This window comes from Mesoplodon bidens (genome assembly GCF_964165515.1).
Source record: "Mesoplodon bidens genome assembly, chromosome: 15".
NCBI lineage: Eukaryota > Metazoa > Chordata > Mammalia > Artiodactyla > Ziphiidae > Mesoplodon > Mesoplodon bidens.
In genome coordinates, this window is record NC_138171.1 from 50442519 (window position 1) to 50466020 (window position 23502).

Here is a 23502-nt window from a genome sequence, read left to right on the forward strand (position 1 = left end):
CAGGACACATAGGAAGGCTCAGTAATACCTGCTGAGTTTATCTACTCCTTGCAAGAGTTCTTGTCAACTATCCACTCCCTCCTCAGACTCCCAGATTTTTCAGATATAATTCATTTTAATCTCCTCTCACTGAAAAATGAAAATATATTTCCTTTGAACCCATCGTACACAGTTTGTTATAAAGTATCTACTTAGCTTAGGAAGTTTTTCCCTCTCTTTCTGCAGATTTAAAGACCTCAGATTTGTTCGAACAGCAGAATTACTGGCAGGAAAATTACCTCTGCAGCCTCACGAATATCAGGATGTCATCCAGAAACACTGCATGGAAGCATGCCAAATTCTTCTCAACAAGTCAGTACCTGGCCTCAGAATGGGGCTGTATCACAGTATCATAAAGATCAAAAACTCTGTGAAGTGAAAACGTATCCAACCTGGGGGGTGCACAGATTTTGCTGACTTCTCACTGACATCTTCCTCTGTTCTCTTCCTCCCATGTTCCTATCCCCGACAGCCTCTGTGCCTCCTCATGTACACTGGTCTTTGACCCTCACTCCTAGTCTTCCTCTGCTTTTTTGAAACTCTCTCATTACCATTCCTCGATGAGAGTACCACTTCCATTCCCTCCCTCTGAAATCCTGCAGGCCTTGCTGGGTTACAGGACAATGCATTTAAATGACTTGTGTTCAGGTGGCCCAGACAAATACCTGCAAGGTTCCAAGGATGGGAGTTTTTAGTCACTTAATTCTTTTTTCCTTTGCAAATGCATGCAGGACTGTGTCCAGAGCCAGAGAAATTCCCTTATGTGAGATGATGGTGATAATACCTACCAACGGGTTTTTATTATCAGAGAAAATGTTTATACAGTAGCTGGCACGTAGTAGCTATTAAATATCATTATTACATCTACAACTATGACTATTGCCAGTACTTCTCTGATTGTTAGAGTAGTACTTTTCTAGCAGTCAGAAAAGAGAAGTGATAGGATGCAAATGCCAGTGGTTCCCATTGGGAATTAGAACTTGGGGGAAGTAGGATGAAAGGGACAATGAGGCGTCCATTTCTTCTTTGGGTTTTCTAATTTCTGCTCTCAACTTCTGAGCAGCCACTGCCACACTGGAGTTTCTCCTCCCAAGTTTCCTTCCTTTTCTCCTCTTTCTCTTTCCCCCTATAAAGTCTCAATCAGAAAACAGACATCTGCCAGGGAGGAAAGTTGGAGAGAACATTCCAGTTCCTTATACCCCTTTACCCCAATCTCTGAATATAATGAAGAAACTATAGACACTTTCATCTTTCAGCAGGACTGTTCATTTGGGTATTGCTAATGGGAGAATAGCCTCTCAATCCAAATCTTATTACTATCTTCCCCAGAAAGGGATGTTGGCAGGTGAAGTGGCCAGGGATATGAAAGTACCAATTTGCAAAGCTGCTTAATGGGAAGGGAGCCATCTGCCTTGTTGTGGAGAGTGGGGAGTGGCTGAGAGGACTTCTTGGAGCTTGGAAGAGATTCTTAGTTAGATGCCCTGCTTTCCTTACAGATGGATCCCCACCTGTGCCCAGCTTTTCATCTCCCAGAAGGAGCAGTGGATCCTTTTTGCTCCCAAGAGTGACTATGACTCCTCTCGTCGCATTGAGGAATATTTTGCTTCTGTTGCATCCTTCATGTCACTCCAGCTCAGGGAGTTGGTTATTAAGTCTCTGAAGGACCTCGTTTCCTTTTTCTTGATACACAAGGTATGTAGGGGACCAGCAGTAGACCCTTTGGAGTGGAATCAGCTGAGATAGACTCAGGATTCAGTCATGTAAGGTCCTCAGCTGTAAGCCAAGCCAAAAAGTAAAATTCTTGATTTGAACACATATCAGGTGACTATTAGTTTATAAAAATGATTTATTTAAACACACAGCAACCTTTCCTGAGATAATTACCTCCTACTATATTGGTAAAAATCTACAGAACTAGAGAAATTAAGAAAATTTAAAGGAAGATTGAATAAAATGGAATGCATACCTCCTACAGTAGAGGAAGTGGTCACTTTTTCATCCTCTCTATTAAAAGAGGGGGTTGAAAATGGTTTGTTATCAGTTTTTGGCTTGATATTTAGGGAGTGTTTTGTGTGTTCATTGCAGATATTGGCTTTTGTTCTTCAGTCTTTGAAAGGGTACCTCTAAAAACAAAAGGCTTTATTGACCTAATAACTTCTTTCATGAAACTACTTCAGTGAAGTCTATATAAAAACTAAAACACTAAGTCCTGGTTTTCAAAGCATCCCTTAAATTTAGATAACCTGGGAGATCAAGGAATATTCTTTTGGATTTTATATTATGTGCCATTTTATCTTAAAAAAAGCTATAAAATTTAAAATTGCCTGTTAGAAAAGGTCAAGTTCTAAGCATTTTTACAAATAGAGTAAAAATGAACAATTGCCCTTTTGCTCAAAAGAATGTAGAACCAATGCTATTGAATTTAGACTGCACTGTTAGCACTCTACAGTGGACTAATCTATACATGTCATTGTAATCATCTACTGGCTAAGCAGAAGAAGCTCAGATGTGGGAACAAGTCTCACTCTAAAATGCCACACAAAGGGAAAACTAATATCTTCATATATCTTAAAGAAAGAAATTTATGGGTATTTGGTACATAGTAGGCATTCAACTAATGCTTATCAATAATCCTTAAACCAATCTAGATACCTCTAGAATCAATTACTTGGACAATTACTTTACAACTGCCCCATGCCAATTTCGTTAGGCACTGTAGTTTATGAAAGGTATTTTGTGTTACTAACCTGTGTTGGGAATTAGAAATATCTCCACACCAATATTTCTACTGCAGGAAGGTTGACAATTTTCGGTGTCTAAAATATACTATATGCTAATTAGCAACTTCATGTGAGGTATACAGATAAACTATACTTGTGGATTCAGTCAACAAATTTTTATTGAGCACCTATGATGTACTAAATGATATTTTGGATATTTTGGAGGACATAGATGGATCAGAGACAAATCCTGCCCTTAAGTTTAGTGTAGAGAAGATGTGCATGTAAATCTCACGAGAGAAAGATAAAATACCATAAGGAAGTGGAAATATGGAAGTCCAGAAGTGGAAGATTATTTCTTGCTGGGGAACAGGGAGGCTTCCCAGGGGAGGGGATTTTGAGCTGAATTTTAAAGGATGGGGAGGATTTGGAAATACTGACAAAGGAATTTCCAAGCAAAGTAAACATACTGAATCAAAGCTTCGAAGAAGGGAGAGAGGGTGAACTCAGGTGGGCTAAGCCATACTTTGCCCTTATTTTAAATATGAACAGTGCATGGTACCTTTCATTTCCTTTTCTGGTGCCCATGTAGTACTATAAATGGGTAAGATTCACTCCCTTGATTCTAGAAGGTTCCATTTTGTAATAATTTCCATATCTTATGTCTCCTGAAGGATGGGAATGATTTCGAGGAACCCTACCAAGAGATGGAGTTCTTTATACCTCAGCTGATCATGATCAAGCTTGAAGTCAATGAGCCCATTATTGTCTTTAATCCATCTTTTGATGACTGCTGGGAATTAATACACAACTCTTTCTTGGAAATTATTAAGAACTCTAGGTATAGTATTCCCAAGGTATAGTATTCACTTAATTATTCATTTGTATTTTTATTCACATATTGAATAAAATATATTTAAAATGGCTGCTTGTACAAGGTAGGGTTTTATTGATACTTTGGGAGATATATCCTGAGTACACCCACTTGACTCCCAGAAAGAGGATTTGGGCCTTAAAGAAATGTTCACACATCCCATTAACAAGGACACTAAGAGTTACTTTGTGAGAAAGTAGAGTTCCCCACATGATGCCAACCTCAAAAGGGCAGATATGTCCCAAGCCATATCCATCTTGGGTTAATAATTCATGATGGATCAATTGCCATGTACTTTGCCAAGAATTTTCATAAGACTATATCTAATTTAGTTGTTGAATTTCCATTTGTTTGTTTATTTAACTCACTGTAGGCTTCTAGGGGAGAAGTTAAAGCTTCCCTTCCTGGCCCAAGCCCTTTTCCAGGTTTCCTTTCCAGGGTGACATTACTTATCAGATTACAGACAGTTATTAGCAGACTTTTAGAACTGGGTAGGATCACCCACATGAGTGTGACTCTTTGGCATTCCATCTTCTGCCCCCTCTGGGTGGTTGGTGTGGCAAGAGGGCCAGTGTCCAGCCCCACATAGGGAAGGGACTTGTGGGGTGTTTCTCCCCTCCCTATCCCGCCCTCTCCCTCCCTCCCCATGCATTATGTATGATGCTTGGATGCTCTTAAGCACTCTTCTCTTTGCAGTCCTGTGCTTAGAGGGTTCTAAGAGCTCATGATTAGAGTTGGACTTTGTAGGGAAGCATGTGAAGCCACATGTTCCAGTTGATTTCACCAGAGAACTCTAAATTGGGGGTTTTGAACCAAACCAAGTCAGTCTAACAGGAAAACTGGATGTTCAGAGGGGGAAGAAACGTGGGCAGCTCTCCTACAATCAGTATCCTTAGGAAGGAAATGAAAGAGAAGACCCTGTACTTTGGAAGAATAAGTGTGGGGCTTGGAGACAGTTAAAGTACATACCACTCAAGTTCCCCTTCACTGCTGGTGATCAGCAATGTTTGCGAGCACCTGGGCTGGGAGAGCCCAGGGCTTATGTGGCTGCTGCTGCTAACAGCCTGGCAGGGGCTGGTAGTAGATTTAGTGGGTTGTAATGCCAAGAAGACATAGTCATAGGTCATAGTTTGTACCAGGTTTGAAAGCTAGGCCCAAGTAAATGCTGATGACTCTACTAGACTATGAGAAAAAGCAGCCCAGGATCTGAATTCTCCATCTAGAGATGCCCATAGCACAGTCTGCTTCCCTGAACCCCTCACACTGTATTATCTCTGATCTGGGTAGTGATATTTTAAAAGAATAATCCCTCAGGTTGAATATCTAAGAAGAATATCTAAGAACAGCAACAGATAGACAGTACCCCATCCCCCATCAGTCCTGTCTTATTTATGGTTAAAGATGAATTTTAAAATTTGGAAAAAACGTCAGCATGAGATGTTTGAAAGTAGTACTCAAGGTGCAAAAGGAAAGTATATTCATGAGAAAATTACTAAAGGAAACCAAAGTAAATATTAGAAAACATTTGCCTTAGCAAAAAACTGAGAAAAACATGGATCTGTAATACTGACTGAAATGAAAAGAGGTGAATGAGAGACATAAATAAAAGGAAGCTGGATGAGATAAGGGAAGGATTTTATAAAATTGAAAATGCAATAAGCAGAATTTAAAACAGCATTAGCAGCGATGCATTACTTTCATAATCATTATATAGATATATAAAACACATTACATATATATATATATGTATAAAATTATATATATAATTATATATTCCCCCTATGGAATGGAGTTGCTTGGGTCAGTCTCTCTCCTGATGGGAGAATTTTCTAACTCAAAGTGCCAGGGAAATGCCAAAGTTGGAGAAGTATATAGGAGAAAGCACTGAAGGTAATGACAAAACCAAGAAGTCTGGGATCAGAGAGCCATGGAGATAAGCAGATAGTAACAGTAATTACCTGGAAAGAGCACTATTGTTCTTGGCTCGGTTTTACGACTGCCCTGTGGGGCATAGGAGAAGCAGCCACATTTTTTTAAAGGTGTATTTAAAAAAAATTTTAATTGAAGTATAGTTGATTTACAATGTTTCAGGTATACAGCAAAATGATTCAGTTATACATATATGTGTATGTATTCTTCTTCAGATTCTTTTCCATTATAGGATATTACAAGATATTGAATATAGTTCCCTGTGCTATACAGTGGGTCCTTGTTGTTTATCTGTTTTGTGTATAGTAGTGTGATTCTGTTAATCCCAAATTCCAAATTTATCCCTCCCTCTCCATTGCCCTTTGGTAACCATAAGTTTGTTTTCTACATCTGTGAGTCTGTTTATATTTCATAAATAAGTTCACTTGTGTCATATTTTAGATTCCACATATAAGTGATATCATATGGTATTTGTCTCTCTCTTTCTGATTTACTTTACTTAGTATAATATTCTCTAGATCCATTCATGTTCCTGCAGCTGGCATTATTTCATTCTTTTTTATGGCTGAGCAATATTCCATTGTGTGTGTGTGTGTGTGTGTGTGTGTGTGTGTGTGTGTAGGCCACATTCATCTGTCAGTGGACATTTAGGTTGCTTCCATGTCTTGGCTATTATAAATAGTGCTGCTATGAACACCGGGGTGCATGTATCTTCTTGAATTAGACTTTTCTCTGGATATATGCCCAGGAGTGAGATCGCTGGATCATATGGTAACTATATTTTTAGTTTTTAAGGAACCTCCATACTGTTCTCCATAGTAAGAACCAGCCACATTTAAAATGTTCTTTCGATTGAAGACTTTTCTCAAGAGATAATCCCTTATCCTGCCCACCTATGATCTGTTGCAAGGCCTGAATGCTCCAGTTGTGCTGCCCTAAGCCATTTCACTCATATCCTGCTTTCAAACACTGCCTACAGTATGGCTACAGCAAAGAAGTTGCTTCTCCACTGGTTTAAAAACCTTTGGATCGTCCAAAGAGGGAAGACAAAGATCAGTTGCACTTGCTTTTCCCCCTTTCTAAATCAATGCGTTTTCATCAGCGGCATATAACTCATAACTCAGTAAAGCCCTCTGAAGAGTCTTTTCTTAGATCACTAAAATCTTTCTTAGTAGGGAGAGCAGTGGAAGGCAATGGGTCCCCAACAAGGACTTGCAGCTTGCATGAGTCATGCAACTGAGAACATTCTCAGAGATACACATGTGCCATTAAGAAGTTGGAGTGTTGAATTCTCAGGAAAAATACTTTTTGTGCCTCAGATAATAATGACATAGCTTTTTCTCCAGAACTGAGAGAAGAATCTAGTACATCTCTCCCTTTCTTCAGATGAGAAAACTAAAGTCCAGAGAAAGTAGCTTAACTAAGGTCACATAGTCAGCTAGCAGCAGAGTTTGAATTGGAACCCATGCCTCTAGTAGCTTTTCATTAGAGAGGAAAGTGTTTGGTTGTGGGGAGGGGTACCACTGTAGTATTTATTCACTCACACAATGTTTATGTGCACTTACAATGTGCCAAGCTCTTGTTAGGCCCTTCACAATAGTGAAGAAGTCAGATACAATCCAGACCCTCATGGTATTTATATCCCAGGACAAACCTAGAACAGCTCATTACACATTCGTTTAATTACAATTATGATGAATGCCAAGTGGGATAAATTTAGAATGTGAACTTTAAGCAGGGAAACCTAACATCCACTGGGGGCCCACGGGGGACTCTCTAAGGACATGAGAGTTGAAAGGAGAAAGAATTTGAAAGATGAGTAATCCAACAAGAGGAAGAGGAGAGAGAATAGAGGTAAAGGGAACAGTGGGGTGATTCCAGCACCATCCGAGAAGAAATAGAGTTGAAATGCAGCTGATGTCCCTGGAAATGAGTGCATTGCAGGAGACTTTACATTTTGGTGTCATCTTCCTTCTTGTGTCTTGTGGATGTCTTGTGACATTTAAACGTGGTTTCAGGACTTCCCTGGCAGTCCAGTGGTTAAGACTTTGCCTTCCAGTGCAGGGGGTGTGAGTTCGATCCCTGGTCAGGGAGCTAAGATTCCCACATGCCTCGTGGCCAAAAAACCAAAAAACATAAAACAGAAGCAATATTGTAACAAATTCAATAAAGACTTTAAAAATGGTCCACATCAAAAAATAAATCTTTAAAAAAAATAATAAAAGTGGTTTCTCCTCTTTAGATGGAATCTATCCTGTTCCCAGAGTTGAAAGGATATAATCTGATTCTTGGAACTGTTAATGCTGATGAAAAACTGGTTTCTGACTTTGTGGATCAAACTTTCGAGGTATTTCAGAAAAATCAAGTTGGCCCCTACAAGTAAGTTGGTTTAGTTGTAACTTAGCCATTGGCATTGGTTTAGAGTTCCTAACTGTCATCAAATAAACAATCCCTGTTCCCACATACCTGAAAGAATAGGAGTAGCCAATGTTTACTTACATCAGTATTACTATTTAGCCCTATTTGCAGATAAGGAAACCATAACTTTCCAGCAAATATATAGGAGAGCCAGAATTCAAATAACAGGTTCACCTCTATTATATGAAAGCCATGGTGCCAGACAGGTTCTGGCATTTAGAAATTCATGGATTTTAACCAGTGGGCAGGCACCAGTTCCTCCCACCAGGAAGCCTGCACAAGCCCCTGGACCAACCTGACTCACCAGGGTGCAGACACCAGAAGCAAGAGGAACTACAGTCCTGCAGCCTGCAGAACAGAGACCACAAACACAGAAAGTTAGACAAAATGAGGTGGCAGAGGACTATGTTCCAGACAAAGGAAGAAGATAAAACCCCAGAAGAACAACTAAGTGAAGTAGAAATAAGCAGTCTACCTGAAAAAGAATTCAGAGTAATGATAGTGAAGATGATCCAAGGTCTCAGAAACAGAATGGAGGTACAGACTGAGAAGATACAAGAAATCTTTAACAAGGAGCTAGAAGATTTAAAGAACAAACAAACAGAGATGAACAATAGAATAACTGAAATGCAAAATACAGTAGAAGGAATCAATGGCAGAATAAATGAGGCAGAAGAATGAATAAGTGAGCTGGAAGACAGATCAATTGGTGGAAATCACTGCTGCGGAACAGAATAAAGAAAAAATAATGAAAAGAAATGAGGACAGTCTCAGAGACCTCTGGAACAACATTAAATGTACCAATATTTGCATTGTAGGAGTCCCAGAAGGAGAAGAGAGAGAAAAAGGGCCTGGGAAAATATTTGAAGAGATAATAGCTGAAAACTTCCCTAACATGGGAAAGGAAACACTCACTCAATTCCAGGAAGTGCAGAGAGTCCCATACAGGACAAACCCAAGGAGAAACACGCCAAGACATATATTAATCAAACTGACAAAAATTAAAAACAAAGAGAAAATAATAAAAGCAACAAATAACATACAAGGGAACCCCATACAGTTATCAGCTGATTTTTCATCAGAAACTCTGCAGGCCAGAAGTGAGTGGCATGATATATTTAAAGTGTTGAAAAGGAAAAACCTACAACCAAGAATACTCTACCCGGCAAGGCTCTCGTTGAGACTCAACGGAGAAATCAAAAGCTTTACAGACAAGCAAAAGCTAAGAGAATTCAGCGCCACCAAACCAGCTTTACAACAAATACTAAAGGAACTTCTCTGGTGGAAAAGAGAAGCCCACAACCAGAAACAATAAAATTACAAAAGGGAAAGCTCACTGGTAAAGGCAAACATACAATAAAGGTAGGAAATCATCCACACACAAATATGATGTCACAAATATGTCAAAACCAGCAATTGTGAGGAGACTACAAGTGCAAGGCATTGGAAATACATTTGAAATTAAGAGACCAGCAACTTAAAACAATCTTGTATGTATATGTGTGTGTGTATATATATATATATATATATATAGACTGCTATGTCAAAACCTCATGGTAACTGCAAACCAAAAATGTACAATAAATACAAAAAAGAAAAAGCAATCCAAACACAACCCTAAAGATAGTCATCAAATCACAAAAGAAGAGAACAAAAGAGGAAGGGAAGCAAGAAGACTAGACCAGAAAATTCTGCATTATGAGGGGCTGTCCTGTGTACGGCAGGATGTTTAGCAGCATCCCTGGCTTCTACCTGTTAGTAGGACCCTCCCCAGTTTTGACAACCCACAATGTCTTCAGATATGGCCAAATGTCCCCTGGGGGCAAAATCACCCCCAGCTGAGAACTGCTGCTAATCTATTCTGAAAACCACGGCCTCAGATTTGAAAGCTCTGCCCTCGTGAATTTAATCTGGTGTCATCTATTTGAAACCTCTGTTTTCCCTGTTGTTGATTCTTATACATATAGTTTGTTTTTCTGTACTGACAGTTCCATGGGCTTCTCCTTGTATCTCAGTTTCAGAGTCTCTGAAGTGTTGGCCAGCTCTTGGAAGTATACCCCTGGGCCCCACAAAGTTAATTCTGTTTACTCCATGTCATCTTTATTTTAATTCAAACTTATTTTAAGTCAGAGCGTCCCCCAAACATCCTCCAATTTGGGGGAAATCTGTCCAGCCATTTCTGCCTCATCTGACAACAGACAGAGGGAAACTTAATTGTATTCAATAGACTTTAGGTTCATTAGTTACAAATTTTCATCTTAAAATTTAGATGTAGAATTTTAGAACCGGAAGGAGGGACAGGAAGTAATGTTTATTGCACATTTACTGTACATTAGGCATAGTATTAATTGCTTTAAATATATATTATTACAGCTTTACAACAATCCAGTGAGCTATTATCATTTCCACTTAAAATTAAGGACACTGATCTTTGAAAAAGAGAAATATCTTGTCTAATTTCATGCAGCTAGGAAGTGGCAAAATTGGAATTTGAAGCTAAAGTTGTGAATTCCCAGTTCACTCTATTTTGCCATGTTATATTCCTCTTTTGTGATTTGGGCTGGTTTTTATGATATTATCTCTTCATTTGCCACTCTGACTAATCTGATTTGGTGACCTGTATTTGTATGTTTGATTTTATGCTCTTCAATATGGAAGATACTTAAATGTATACAAGAATTATGATGACTTATTGGATAACACGGCAGAGCAAAACATCACTGCATTCCTGAAAGAAAATCATGAAACTGAGGATTTTGTGATGGTAGGAGATGCCACTTGACATTTCGTATCTTGGTTACATGTGCTACAGACAATCCATTGAGTAGTCAGTGTGTTTCATTAGTATATATACTATGCTCAGCTTTGTACTATATTGGCTGGGGATGAGGCTGGGGGCAAATGCATAGAGGCTAGAGGCAAATTAAGCTACTGAATCTACTCTCTTCTACAGAGGATCAATAGCCTAAAAAAGCGGAGAAATGAAATTGCATCCATGCACATTACCGTGCCTTTGGCCATGTTCTGCCTTGACACCATGACCCTAAATTATGATATCTGTGAGTGAGCCCAAAATCTTAAAGACCGTCTGATTCAGTTCCAAGTGGATGTAAACCGGGACACCAACACCAGGTATTATTGTTGCATGCAGAGAAAGAACAATGATAATTGGCACGAATGGGAGAATGGAAAAGTGGACAGAACTTGCACCTTCCAGCAATGGCCAGATTGAACTTCCAGTTCACGTTGTTTCTGCCCAAAGTGACGGTTGCAGGGAATCAAGTTCAGGCTAGAAGGTGAACAGTTAGGAGAAAACTACCTGGGACTTGGAGTAGGAAGGTGGAAAGCATCCTGAGGAAGTTCATCTCTGATCCTTCAGCCTTTGCTTTCTTGCAGGCAACTTCAGAGAGAAATTACTTGACTGTCTGAGGTCACAGGCTCTCTCACTGGCCATCTAGCACACATCTGAAGACACAGCGTGATTACAGGCAGCCCTTAGAATCTCTTCTATACAGACTTCTACTGTCTGGGTCTGGGGATTCTGTCATTCAATGTTAAACTCTATATTGTGCCTTCATTTTACTGATGAGTATTTATTAAAGACGTTTTTGGTTGTAAGGGATAGGAGGCCAGACTGGCTAATGTAAAAAAAGGAATTTGGGGCTCACATGTCGGAAAGTTTAGGAGTTGCTAGCTTCAGGCCCTCAACACTACAATTAGAATGCAATCTTCCTCCCTCTACTTGGCTGTCCTCTGTGTCAGCTCTGTTCTCTGACAGATTCTCTCCAGTTTGTGGGCCCCAGCAGCTCCAGACTTACATCCTCCCAGGTTTCCATCCACAGGGGAAAAAATGGTTTCCCTTTTTTCCAACACTGTGGCACTGGCTGGTTTGGCACTGGCCTGACTTGGGTTGTTTGGACAACAGCAAGGCAAACACCATAGCCAAGAGGATGGTTTAGATTTGGGTAGTGTTCTCATCTCTAAACCATGAGAACCAAGAAAGAGAAGGATGAGGTACCCCAAGAAGGCTTAGGCTGTGGTTAACAGAAAAGGGAATGATGCTAAGAGGCTGGGACAGCAACTATCTGCTACTCTGTTTCAATTTGAATGTTACAAAATAGTTAGCCCGTGTTATTTTAGCTCTCTTCCTCAGAGAGCTTTAAACTATAGACTAAAATGATTTAGTACTAATAACCACTATTAAATTGTTATATATTATATTATTCATATACATGTAGATAAATATAAGTTTAGCATCTTAGCCCTTTTAAGGTTTACAAACTGCATATCAGAAATTCATCAGGAAATTAATTATGATAATAGCTACCATTTTTCCAGCACATGTTGTAGTCCAAGCACTGTGTAAGTGTTCTGAACATTCAAGATCTAATCAGGTCTTTACACCAACCCTAAGAAGTTGTTCATTATTCTCTCCATTATGTTGATGAAGAAACTGAGACTCCAAAAGTCAGCAAGTGGCATATCCAGGGCTTAACCTAGTTCATTTTGACTCCAAATTAATGCTTTCCACCACTGCACTCAGCTTTCTCACCGGGTAATGAAATGGTGGGATTCCTGGTTTGGGAGCCAGAAGGCTTGGTTTTGAATCCAAGACCTTCTGTTTGCTAGCTTGTGTACCCTGGCTTCACCTCTTGGATCTTCAGTTCCTTTGCCTATAGAATAAACATTTGGGACTAGGGCAGTAAAATGTTTTCAGCCTTCAGACTACTAGGACACTTTCCTTTGGAAAGTTTGAGCATCAAGCAATTTTTTTCTTAAACATTTGTTCCTGTCAGATCAAAGCAACATAGTGCCTTGGTTGGTCAGTGCTTTCTTTCTCATCAAAATAAATGTACAATTTCCTTTGGCCTTTTTAATATAAATGAAAGTTAGGGTCCCATTACAAACCTGGGGATTTCTAAGGACCCAGAAACTCCAGGTTAGTGATTGAGTTCTGAAGTTTCTTTCTACCTTAAAAATAGTGATTCTGACTCATTTGGTCTTCTCAGCCACCCCATGAGGTAGGTAAAACATATATAAGATGCCCTACTGAATGAAGAGAGAAAAACTAACTTGCCTGATTAGGTGAGTTTGAGTCTTCTGAACCCTTGCTATTTCATTGTCCTGTAATTGCTGAGTGGAGTACCTTCCTGTTTCCAGTGATTAGGTGTGCCCTAGAAAGGGGTGCTGATACTGAGGTCATAGATTTGTCATAGATTAGTTGACCATAGATTAGTTGTCATAGATTAGTTGACCATATGGGCGTGGGTTTATCTCTGGGCTTTCTATCCTGTTCCATTGATCTGTATTTCTGTTTTTGTGCCAGTACCATATTAGCTTGATTACTGTAGCTTTGTAGTATAGTCCAAAGTCAGAGAGCCTGATTCCTACAGCTCTGTTTTTCTTTCTCAAAATTGCTTTGGCTATTTGGGGTCTTTTGTGTTTCCATACAAATTGTAAGATTTTTTGTTCTAATTCTGTGAGAAATGCCATTGGTAATTTGATAGGGATTGCATTGAGTCTGTAGATTGCTTTGGGTAGTATAGTCATTTTCACAATATTAATTCTTCCAATCTGAGAACATGGTATATCTCTCCATCTGTTTGTGTCATCTTTGATTTCTTTCATCAGTGTTTTATAGTTTTCGGTGCACAGGTCTTTTGCCTCCTTAAGTAGGTTTATTCCTAGGTATTTTATTGTTTTTGATGCAGTGGTAAATGGGATTGTTTCCTTAATTTCTCTTTCTGATCTTTTGTTGTTAGTGTATAGGAATGCAAGAGATTTCTGTCCATAAATTTTGTATCCTGCAGCTTTACCAAATTCATTGATTAGCTTTAATAGTTCTCAGGTGGCATCTTTAGGATTTTCTATGTATAGTATCATGTCATCTGCAAACAGTGACAGTTTTACTTCTTCTTTTCCAATCTGTATTCCTTTTATTTCTTTTTCTTCTCTGGATGCCATGGCTAAGACTTCCAAAACTATGTTGAATAATAGTGGTGAGAGTGGACATCCTTGTCTTGTTCCTGATCTTAGAGGAAATGTTTTCAGTTTTTCACCGTTGAGAATGACGTTTGCTGTGGGTTTGTCATATATGGCCTTCATTATGTTGAGATAGGTTCCCTCAATGCCCACTTTCTGGAGAGTTTTTATCATAAATGGGTGTTGAATTTTGTCAAAAGCTTTTTCTGCATCTTTTGAGATGATCATATGGTTTTTATTTATTCTTCAATTTGTTAATTTGTTAATATGGTGTATCACATTGATTGATTTGCGTATATTGAAGAATCCTTGCATTCCTGGGACAAATCCCACTTGATCATGGTGTATGATCCTTTTAATATGTTGTTGCATTTGGTTTCCTAGTATTTTGTTGAGGACTTTTGCATCTATATTCATCAGCGATATTGGTCTGTAATTATCTATTTTTGTGGTATTTTTGTCTGGTTTTGTTATCAGGGTGATGGTGACCTTGTAAAACAAGTTTGGGCGTGTTCCTTCCTCTGCAATTTTTTTGGAAGAGTTTGAGAAGGATGGGTGTGAGCTCTTCTCTAAATATTTGATAGAATTCACCTGTGAAGCCATCTGGTCCTGGACTTTTGTTTGTTGGAAGATTTTCAATCGCAGTTTCAATTTCATTACTTGTGATTGGTCTGTTCATATCTTCTATTTCTTCCTGGTTCAGTCTTGGAAGGTTGTATCTTTCCAAGAATTTGTCTATTTCTTCCAGGTTGTCCATTTTATTGGCATAGATTTGCTTGTACTAGTCTCTTATGATCCTTTGTATTTCTGCAGTGTCAGTTGTAATTTCCCCTTTTTCATTTCTAATTTTAATGATTTGAGTCCTCTCCCTTTTTTATTGATAAGTCTGGCTAAAGATTTATTAATTTTGTTTATGTTCTCAAAGAACCAGCTTTTAGTTTCATTGATCTTTGCTATTGTTTTCTTCATTTATTTTCATTTATTTCTGCTCTGATCTTTATGATTTCTTTCCTTCTACTAACTTTGGGTTTTCTTTGTTCTTTTTTGTCTGGTTACTTTAGGTGTAAGTTTAGATTGTTTATTTGAGATGTTTCTTGTTTCTTGAGGTGAGATTGAATTGCTATAAACTTCCCTCTTAGAACTGCTTTTGCTGCGTCCCATAGGTTTTGGGTCATTGTGTTTTCATTGTCATTTGTTCCTATGTATTATTTATTTTCTCCATGATTTCTTCAGTGACCTCTTGGTTATTTAGCAGTGCACTGTTTAGCCCCCATGTGTTTGTGTTTTTTTACAGTTTTTTTCCTTTAGTTGATTTCAAATCTGATAGCATTGTGGTCAGAAAAGATGCTTGATACGATTTCAATTTTCTTAAATTTAGCAAGGCTTGATTTGTGACCCAAGATATGATCGACCTTGGAGAATGTTCCATGTACACTTGAGAAGAGTGTGCATTCTTCTGCTTTTGGGTGGAATGTCCTATAAATATCAATTAAATCTATCTAGTCTATTGTGTCATTTAAAGCTCATTTCCTTATTTATTTTCTCTCTGGATGATCTGTCCCTTTGTATAAGTGGGGTTTTAAAGTCCCCCACTATATTTGTGTTACTGTCGATTTCCCCTTTTATGGCTGTTAGCATTTGCCTTATGTATTGAGGTTCTCCTATGTTAGGTGCATAAATATTTATGATTGTTATATCTTCTTGGATTGATCCCTTGATCATTATGTAGTGTCCTTCCTTATCTCTTGTAACAGTCATCATTTTATCTGATATGACTATTGCTACTCCAGCTATCTTTTGATTTCCATTTGCATGGAATATCTTTTTTCATCCCCTCACTTTCAGTGTGTATGTGTCCCTAGGTCTGAAATGGGTCTCTTGCGGACAGCATATATATGGGTCTTGTTTTTGTATACATTCAGCTAGTCTGTGTCTTTTGGTTGGAGCATTTAATCCATTTACATTCAAAGTAATTATCAATATGTATGTTCCTATTACCATTTTCTGAATTGTTTTGCATTTGTTTTTGTGGATCTTTTTCTTCTCTTGTGTTTCCCACCTAGAGAAGTTCCTTTAGCATTTGTTGTAAAGCTGATTTGGTGGTGCTGAATTCTCTTAACTTTTTCTTGTCTGTAAAACTTTCGATTTCTCTGTCAAATCTAAATGAGATCCTTGTGGGTTAGCGTAATCTTTGTTGTAGGTTTTTCCCTTTCATATAAATATATCCTGCCACTCCCTTCTGGCCTGCAGAGTTTCAGCTGAAAAATCAGCTGATAACCTCATGGGGATTCCCTTGTATGCTATTTTTTGCTTTTTCCTTGCTGCTTTTAATATTTTTTCCTTGAATTTATTTTTTTGTTAGTTTGATTAATATGTGTCTTGCTATGTTTCTCCTAGGGTTTATCCTGTATGGGACTCTTTGTGCTTCCTGGACTTGGGTGGCTGTTTCCCTTCGCATGTTAGGGAACTTTTCGACTATAATCTCTTCAAATATTTTTTCAGACCGTTTCTCTTTCTCTTTTGCTTCTGGGACCCCTTTAATTTGAATGTTGGTGCATTGTTTAATGTTGTCCCAGAGGTCTCTGAGACTGTCCTCAATTCTTTTCATTCTTTTTTTCTTAATTCTGCTCCTTGGCAGTTATTTCCACCATTCTACCTTGAAGCTCACTTATCCGTTCTTCTGCCTCAGTTATTGTGCTATTGATTCCCTCTAGAGTATTTTTAATTTCAAGTATTGTGTTGTTCATCACTGTTTGTCTGTTCTTTAGTTCTTCTAGGTCTTTGTTAAACATTTCTTGTATTTTCTTGATCCGTGCCTCCATTCTATTTCCAAAATTTTGGATTATCTTTACTATCATTACTCTGAATTCTTTTTCAGGTAGGTTGCTTATTTCCTCTTCATTTATTTGGGCTTGTAGGTTTTTACCTTGCTCCTTCATCTGTAACATATTTTTTTGTCATCTCATGTTTTTTCGATGGGTGGGTCTGTGTTCTTGTCTTACTAGTTGTTTGGCCTGAGACATCCAGCACTGGAGTTTCCAGGTAGTTGGGTGGAGCCGGGTCTTGGTGCTAAGATGAGGACCTCTGGGAGACCTCACTGTGATGAATATTCCCTAGGGTCTGAGGTTCTCTATCAGTCGAGCAGTTTTGACTTGGCACACCCACCACAGGAGCTCAGGCCCGACCCTCGGACTGGGAGCCAAGATCCTGCAAGCTGTGTGGCACAGGAGAAAGGAAAAAACAAGGAAGAACAATAACAAAGAATAAAAAAGAAAATAAAATTAGAAAAATTTAAAAACCTATTAGAAAAAATAAAAATGTAAATGAAACAACAAGGTAAAACAGAGTTCAAGATGGCGGAGTAGAAGGATGTATGCTCACTCCCTCTTACAAGAGCACCAGAATCACAACCCACTGCTGAACGATCATCAACAGGAAGACACTGGGACTCACCAAAAAAGATACCCCACATACAAAGACAAAGCAGTAGCCGCCATGAGATGGCAAGAGGTGCGCAATCACAATAAAATCAAATCCCATAACTGCTGGTGGATGACTCACAAACTAGAGAACAGTTATACCACAGAAGTCCACCCACTGGAGTGAAGGTTCTGAGCCCAACGTCAGGCTACCCAACCTGAGGGTCCAGCAATGGGAGGAGGAATTCCCAAGAATCAGACGTTGAAGGCTAGCAGGATTTGATTGTAGGACTTTGACAGGACTGGGGGAAACAGAGACTCCATTCTTGGAGGGCACACACAAAGTAGTGTGCATATCAAGACCCGGGGAAGGAGCAGTGACCCCATAGGAGATTGAACCAGACTTACCTGCTAGTGTTGGAGGGTCTTCTGCAGAGGCAGGGGGTGGCTGTGGCTCACCACAGAGACAAGGACACTGGCAGCAGAAGTTCTGGGAAGTACTCGTTAGTGTGAGCCCTCCTGGAGTCCGCCATTAACCCCACCAAGAGCCTGTAGGCTCCAGTGCCGGTTGTCTCAGGCCAAATAACCAACAGGGAGGAAACTCAGCCACACCCATCAGCAGACAAGCAGATTAAAGCTTTACTGAGCTCTGCCCACCAGAGCAACACCCAGCTCTACCCACCACCAGTCCCTCCCACCAGGAAGCTTGCACAAGCCTCTTAGATAGCCTCTTCTACCAGAGGGCAGACAGCAGAAGCAAGAAGAACTACAATCCTGCAGCCTATGGAACGAAAACCACATTCACAGAAAGATAGGCAAAGTGAAAAGGCAGAGGACTTTTTACCAGATGAAGGAACAAGATAAAACCCCAGAAAAACAACTAAATGAAGTGGAGATAGGCAACCTTCCAGAAAAAGAATTCAGAATAATGATAGTGAAGATGATCCAGGACCTCGGAAAAAGAATGGAGGCAAAGATCGAGTAGATGCAAGACCTGTTTAACAAAGACCTAGAAGAATTAAAGAATGAACACCTAGAAGAATTAAACAACAGACAAACAGAGATGAACAATATAATAACTGAAATGAAAAATACACTAGAAGGAATCAATAGCAGAATAACTGAGGCAGAAGAACGGATACATGACCTGGAAGACAGAATGGTGGAATTCACTGCTGTGGAACAAAATAAAGAAAAAAGAATGAAAAGAAATGAAAACAGCCTAAGAGATCTCTGGGACAACATTAAATGCACCCACATTCACATTATAGGGGTCCCAGAAGGAGAAGAGAGAGAGAAAGGACCCGAGAAAATATTTGAAGAGATTATAGTTGAAAAGTTCCCTAACATGGGAAAGGAAATAGCCACGCACGTCCAGGAGGCACAGAGTCCCAGGAGGGATAAACCCAAGGAGACACATGCTGAGACACATAGTAATCAAATTGACAAAAATTAAAGACAAAGAACAATTATTAAAAGCAACAAGGAAAAAATGACAAATAATATACAAGAGAACTCCCATAAGTTTAACATCTGATTTCTTAGCAGAAACTCTAAAGCCAGAAGACAGTGGCACAATATATTTAAAGTGATGAAAGGGAAAAACATACAATCAAGATTATTCTACCTGGTAAGGATCTCAGTCAGATTTAACAGAGAGAATAAAAGCTTAACAGACAAGCAAAAGCTAAGAGAATTCAGCACCACCAAACCAGCTCTACAACAAATGCTAAAGGAACTTCTCTAAGTGGGAAACACAAAAGAAGAGAATGACCTACAAAAACAAACCCAAAACAATTCAGAAAATGGTAATAGGAACATACATATTGATAATTACCTTAAATGTGAATGGATTAAATGCTCCAACCAAAAGACAGAGGGTCGCTGAATGTATGCAAAAACAAGACCCATATATATGCTGTGTACAAGAGACCCACTTCAGACCTAGGGAACTCATACAGACTGAAAGTTAGGAGATGGAAAAAGATATTCCATGCAAAGGGAAAGCAAAAGAAAGCTGGAGTAGCAATACTCATATCAGATAAAATAGACTTTAAAATAAAGACTGTTACAGGAGATAAGGAAGGATACTACATAATCATCAAGGGATCAATCCAAGAAGAAGATAATAACAATCATATTTGCACCCAACACAGGAGCACCTCAATACATAAGGAAAATGCTAACAGCTATAAAAGGAAACTGACAGTAACACAGTAATATTGGGGGATTTTAACACCTCACTTACACCAAGGGACAGATCATCTGGACAGAAAATTAATAAGGAAACATAGGCTTTAAATGACACAATAGACCAGATAGATTTAATTGATATTTATAGGACATTCCATCTGAAAACAGCAGACTACACTTTCTTCTCAAGTGCACACAGAACATTCTCCAGGATAGATCACATCTTGGGTTACAAATCAAGCCTCGGTAAATTTAAAAAAATTGAAATCATATCAAGCATCTTTTCTGACCACAATGCTGCAAGATTAGAAATGAATTACAGAGCAAAAAACATAAAAAACCCAAACACATGGAGGCTAAACAATATGTTACTAAATAACCAAGCGATCACTGAAGAAATCAAAGGGGAAATCAAAAAATACCTAGAAACAAATGACAATGAAAACATGACGACTCACAACTTATGGGATGCAGCAAAAGCAGTTCAGAGGGAAGTTCATAGCAATACAGTCCTACCTCAAGAAACATCAAACATCTCAAATAAACAATATTACCTTACACCTAAAGGGACTAGAGAAACAAGAACAAACAAAACCCAAAGTTAGTAGAAGGAAAGAAATCATAAAGATCAGAGCAGAAATAAATGAAATAGAAACAAAGAAAACAATAGCAAAGATCAATAAAACTAAAAGCTGGTTCTTTGAGAAGGTAAACAAAATTGATAAACCTTTAGCCAGACTCATCAAGACAAAGAGGGAGAGGACTCAAATCAATAACATTAGAAATGAGAAAGGAGAAGTTACAGCGGACACCGCAGAAATACAAAGCATCGTAAGAGACTACTAGAAGCAACTCTATGCCAATAAAATGGACAACCTGGAAGAAACGGACAAATTCTTAGAAAGGTATAGTCTTCCAAGACTGAACCAGGAAGAAATAGAAAATATGAACAGACCAATCACAAGTAATGAAATTGAAACTGTGATTAAAATCTTCCAACAAACAAAAGTTCAGGACCAGATGGCTTCACAGGTGAATTCTGTCAAACATTTAGAGAGAGCTAACACCCATCCTTCTCAAACTCTTCCAGAAAATTTCAGAGGAAGGAACACTCCCAAACTCATCCTACAAGGCCACCATCACCTTGATACCAAAACCAGACAAAGATACTACAAAAAAATATAATTACAGACAAATATCACTGATGAATATAGATGCAGAAATCCTCAAGAAAAAACTAGTAAACAGAATCCAACAACACCTTAAAAGGATCATACACCATGATCAAGTGGGATTTATCCCAGGGATGCAAGGATTCTTCCATATATGCAAATCAATCAATGTGATACATGATATTAACAAATTGAAGAATAAAAACCATATGATCATCTCAATAGATGCAGAAAATCTTTTGACAAAATTCAACACCCATTTATGATTAAAAACTCTCCAGAAAGTGGGCATAAAGGGAACCTACCTCAACATAATGAAGGCCATATATGACAAACCTACAGCAAACATCATTCTCAATGGTGAAAGACTGAAAGCATTTCCTCTAAGATCAGGAACAAGACAAGGATGTCCATATTATTCAACATAATTTTGGAAGTCCTAGCCATGGCAATGAGAAGAAAAAGAAATGAAAGGAATACAGATTGGAAAAGAAGAAGTAAGACAGCCACTATTTACAGATGACATGATACTATACACAGATATTCCTAAAATGCCACCAGAAAACTTCTAGAGCTAATCAATGACTTTGGTAAGGTTGCAGAATAAAAAATTAATGCACAGAAATCTCTTGCATTCCTATACACTAACAAGGAAAGATCAAAAAGAGAAGTTAAGGAAACAATCCCATTTGCCACTGTATCAAAAAGAATAAAATACCTAGGAATAAACCTACCTAAGTAGGTAAAAGAACTGTACTCAGAAAACTATAAGACACTGATGAAAGAAATCAAAGATGACACAAACAGATGGAGAGATATACCATGTTCTTGGATTGGAAGACTCAGTATTGTCAAAATGACTATACTACCCAAAGCAATCTACAGACTCAATGCAATCCCTATCAAACTACCAATGGCATTTTTCACAGAACTAGAACAAAAAAATTCACAATTTGTATGGAACCACAAAAGACCCCGAATAGCCAAAGCAATCTTGAGAAAGAAAAACAGAGCTGGAGGAATCAGGCACCCTGACTTCAGACTGTACTACAAAGCTACAGTAATCAAGACAGTATGGTACTGGCACAAAAACAGAAATATAGATCAGTGGAACAGGATAGAAAGCCCAGAGTTAAACCCACGTACCTATGGTCAGCTAATCTATGACAAAGGAGGCAAGGATATACAATGGAAAAAAGTCTCTTCAGTAAGTGGTGCTGGGAAAACTGGACAGCTACATGTAAAAGAATGAAATTAGAACACTCTGTAACACCATACACAAAAATAAACTCAAGATGGTTTAAAGATGTAAATGTAAGACTGGACACTTAGAAAGAGCACTCTTTGACATAAATCACAGCAAGATCTTTTGTGACCCACCTCCTAGAGTAATGAAAATGAAAACAAAAATAAACAAATGGGACCTAATGAAACTTAAAATCTTTTGCACAGCAAAGGAAACTATAAACAAGACAAAAAGACAACCCTCGGGATGGGAGAAAATATTTGCAAACGAATCAACAGACAACAGATTAATCTCCAAAATATATAAACAGCTCATGCAGCTCAATATCAAAAAAACAAACAGCCCAATCAAAAAATGGGCAGAAGACCTAAATAGACATTTCTCCAAGAAGACATACGGATGGCCCAGAGGCACATGAAAAGCTGCTCAACATCACTAATTATTAGAGAAATGCAAATCAAAACTACAGTGAAGGGGGCTTCCCTGGTGGCGCGGTGGTTAGGAGTCCGCCTGCCAATGCAGGGGACACAGGTTCGTGCCCCGGTCTGGGAGGATCCCACATGCCGCGGAGCGGCTGGGCCCGTGAGCCATGGCCGCTGGGCCTGTGCGTCTGGAGCCTGTGCTCCACAGCAGGAGAGGCCACGACGGTGAGAGGCCCGCGTACCACAAAAAAAAAAAAAAAAAAAAAAAAAACTACAGTGAAGTATCACCTCACACTGGTTAGAATGGGCATCATCAGAAAATGTATAAACAACAGATGCTGGAGAGGGTGTGGAGAAAAGGGAACCCTCTTGCACTGTTGATGGGAATGTAAATTGATACAGCCACTATGGAGAACAATATGGAGGTTCCTTAAAAAACTAAAAATAGAATTACCATATGACCCAGAAATCCTACTACTGAGCATATAACCAGAGAAAACCATAATTCAAAAAGACACATGCACCCCAATGTTCATTGCAGCACTCTTTACAATAACCAGGTCATGGAAGCAACCTAAATGCCCATCAACAGACAAATGGATAAAGAAGATGTGGTACCTATATACAGTGGACTATTACTCAGCCATAAAAAGGAACGAAACTGGGTCATTTGTAGAGACATGGATGGACCTAGAGACTGTCATGCAGAGTGAAGTAAGTCAGAAAGAGAAAGACAAGTATCATATGTTAATGCATATATGTGGAATCTAGAAAAATGGTACAGATGAACCAGTTTGCAAGGCAGAAATAGAGACACAGATGTAGAGAACAGACATATGGACACCAAGGGGGGAAAGTGGCGGGGGTGGTGGTGGTAGTGATGTGATTAATTGGGAGATTGGGATTGAGATATATACACTAATATATATATAATAGATAACTAATAAGAATTTGCTGTATTAAAAAAATAAAATTCAACAACAACAGAAAAAGAATTGGGGTGGAATTGTAGAAAATGGAGTGGGCAGAATTAGAAATAACATTTCTTGTATATAGCCTTCTGTGTTTTTAATACAATGTAAGATTTT

At 38.7% G+C, this 23502-nt stretch overlaps 1 protein-coding gene across 1 annotated transcript in view; it reads left to right on the forward strand.

Annotated features, from left to right (window-relative positions):
* DNAH3 (dynein axonemal heavy chain 3) overlaps positions 1-23502 on the forward strand; it is a 192218-nt gene that overhangs the window by 21056 nt on the left and 147660 nt on the right. The window contains 7 exon segments of the mRNA XM_081255161.1: positions 226-351; positions 1536-1731; positions 3434-3616; positions 7805-7941; positions 10639-10744; positions 10934-11044; positions 11048-11112. Of these exon segments, the coding sequence (XP_081111287.1) occupies positions 226-351; positions 1536-1731; positions 3434-3616; positions 7805-7941; positions 10639-10744; positions 10934-11044; positions 11048-11112 (924 nt within the window).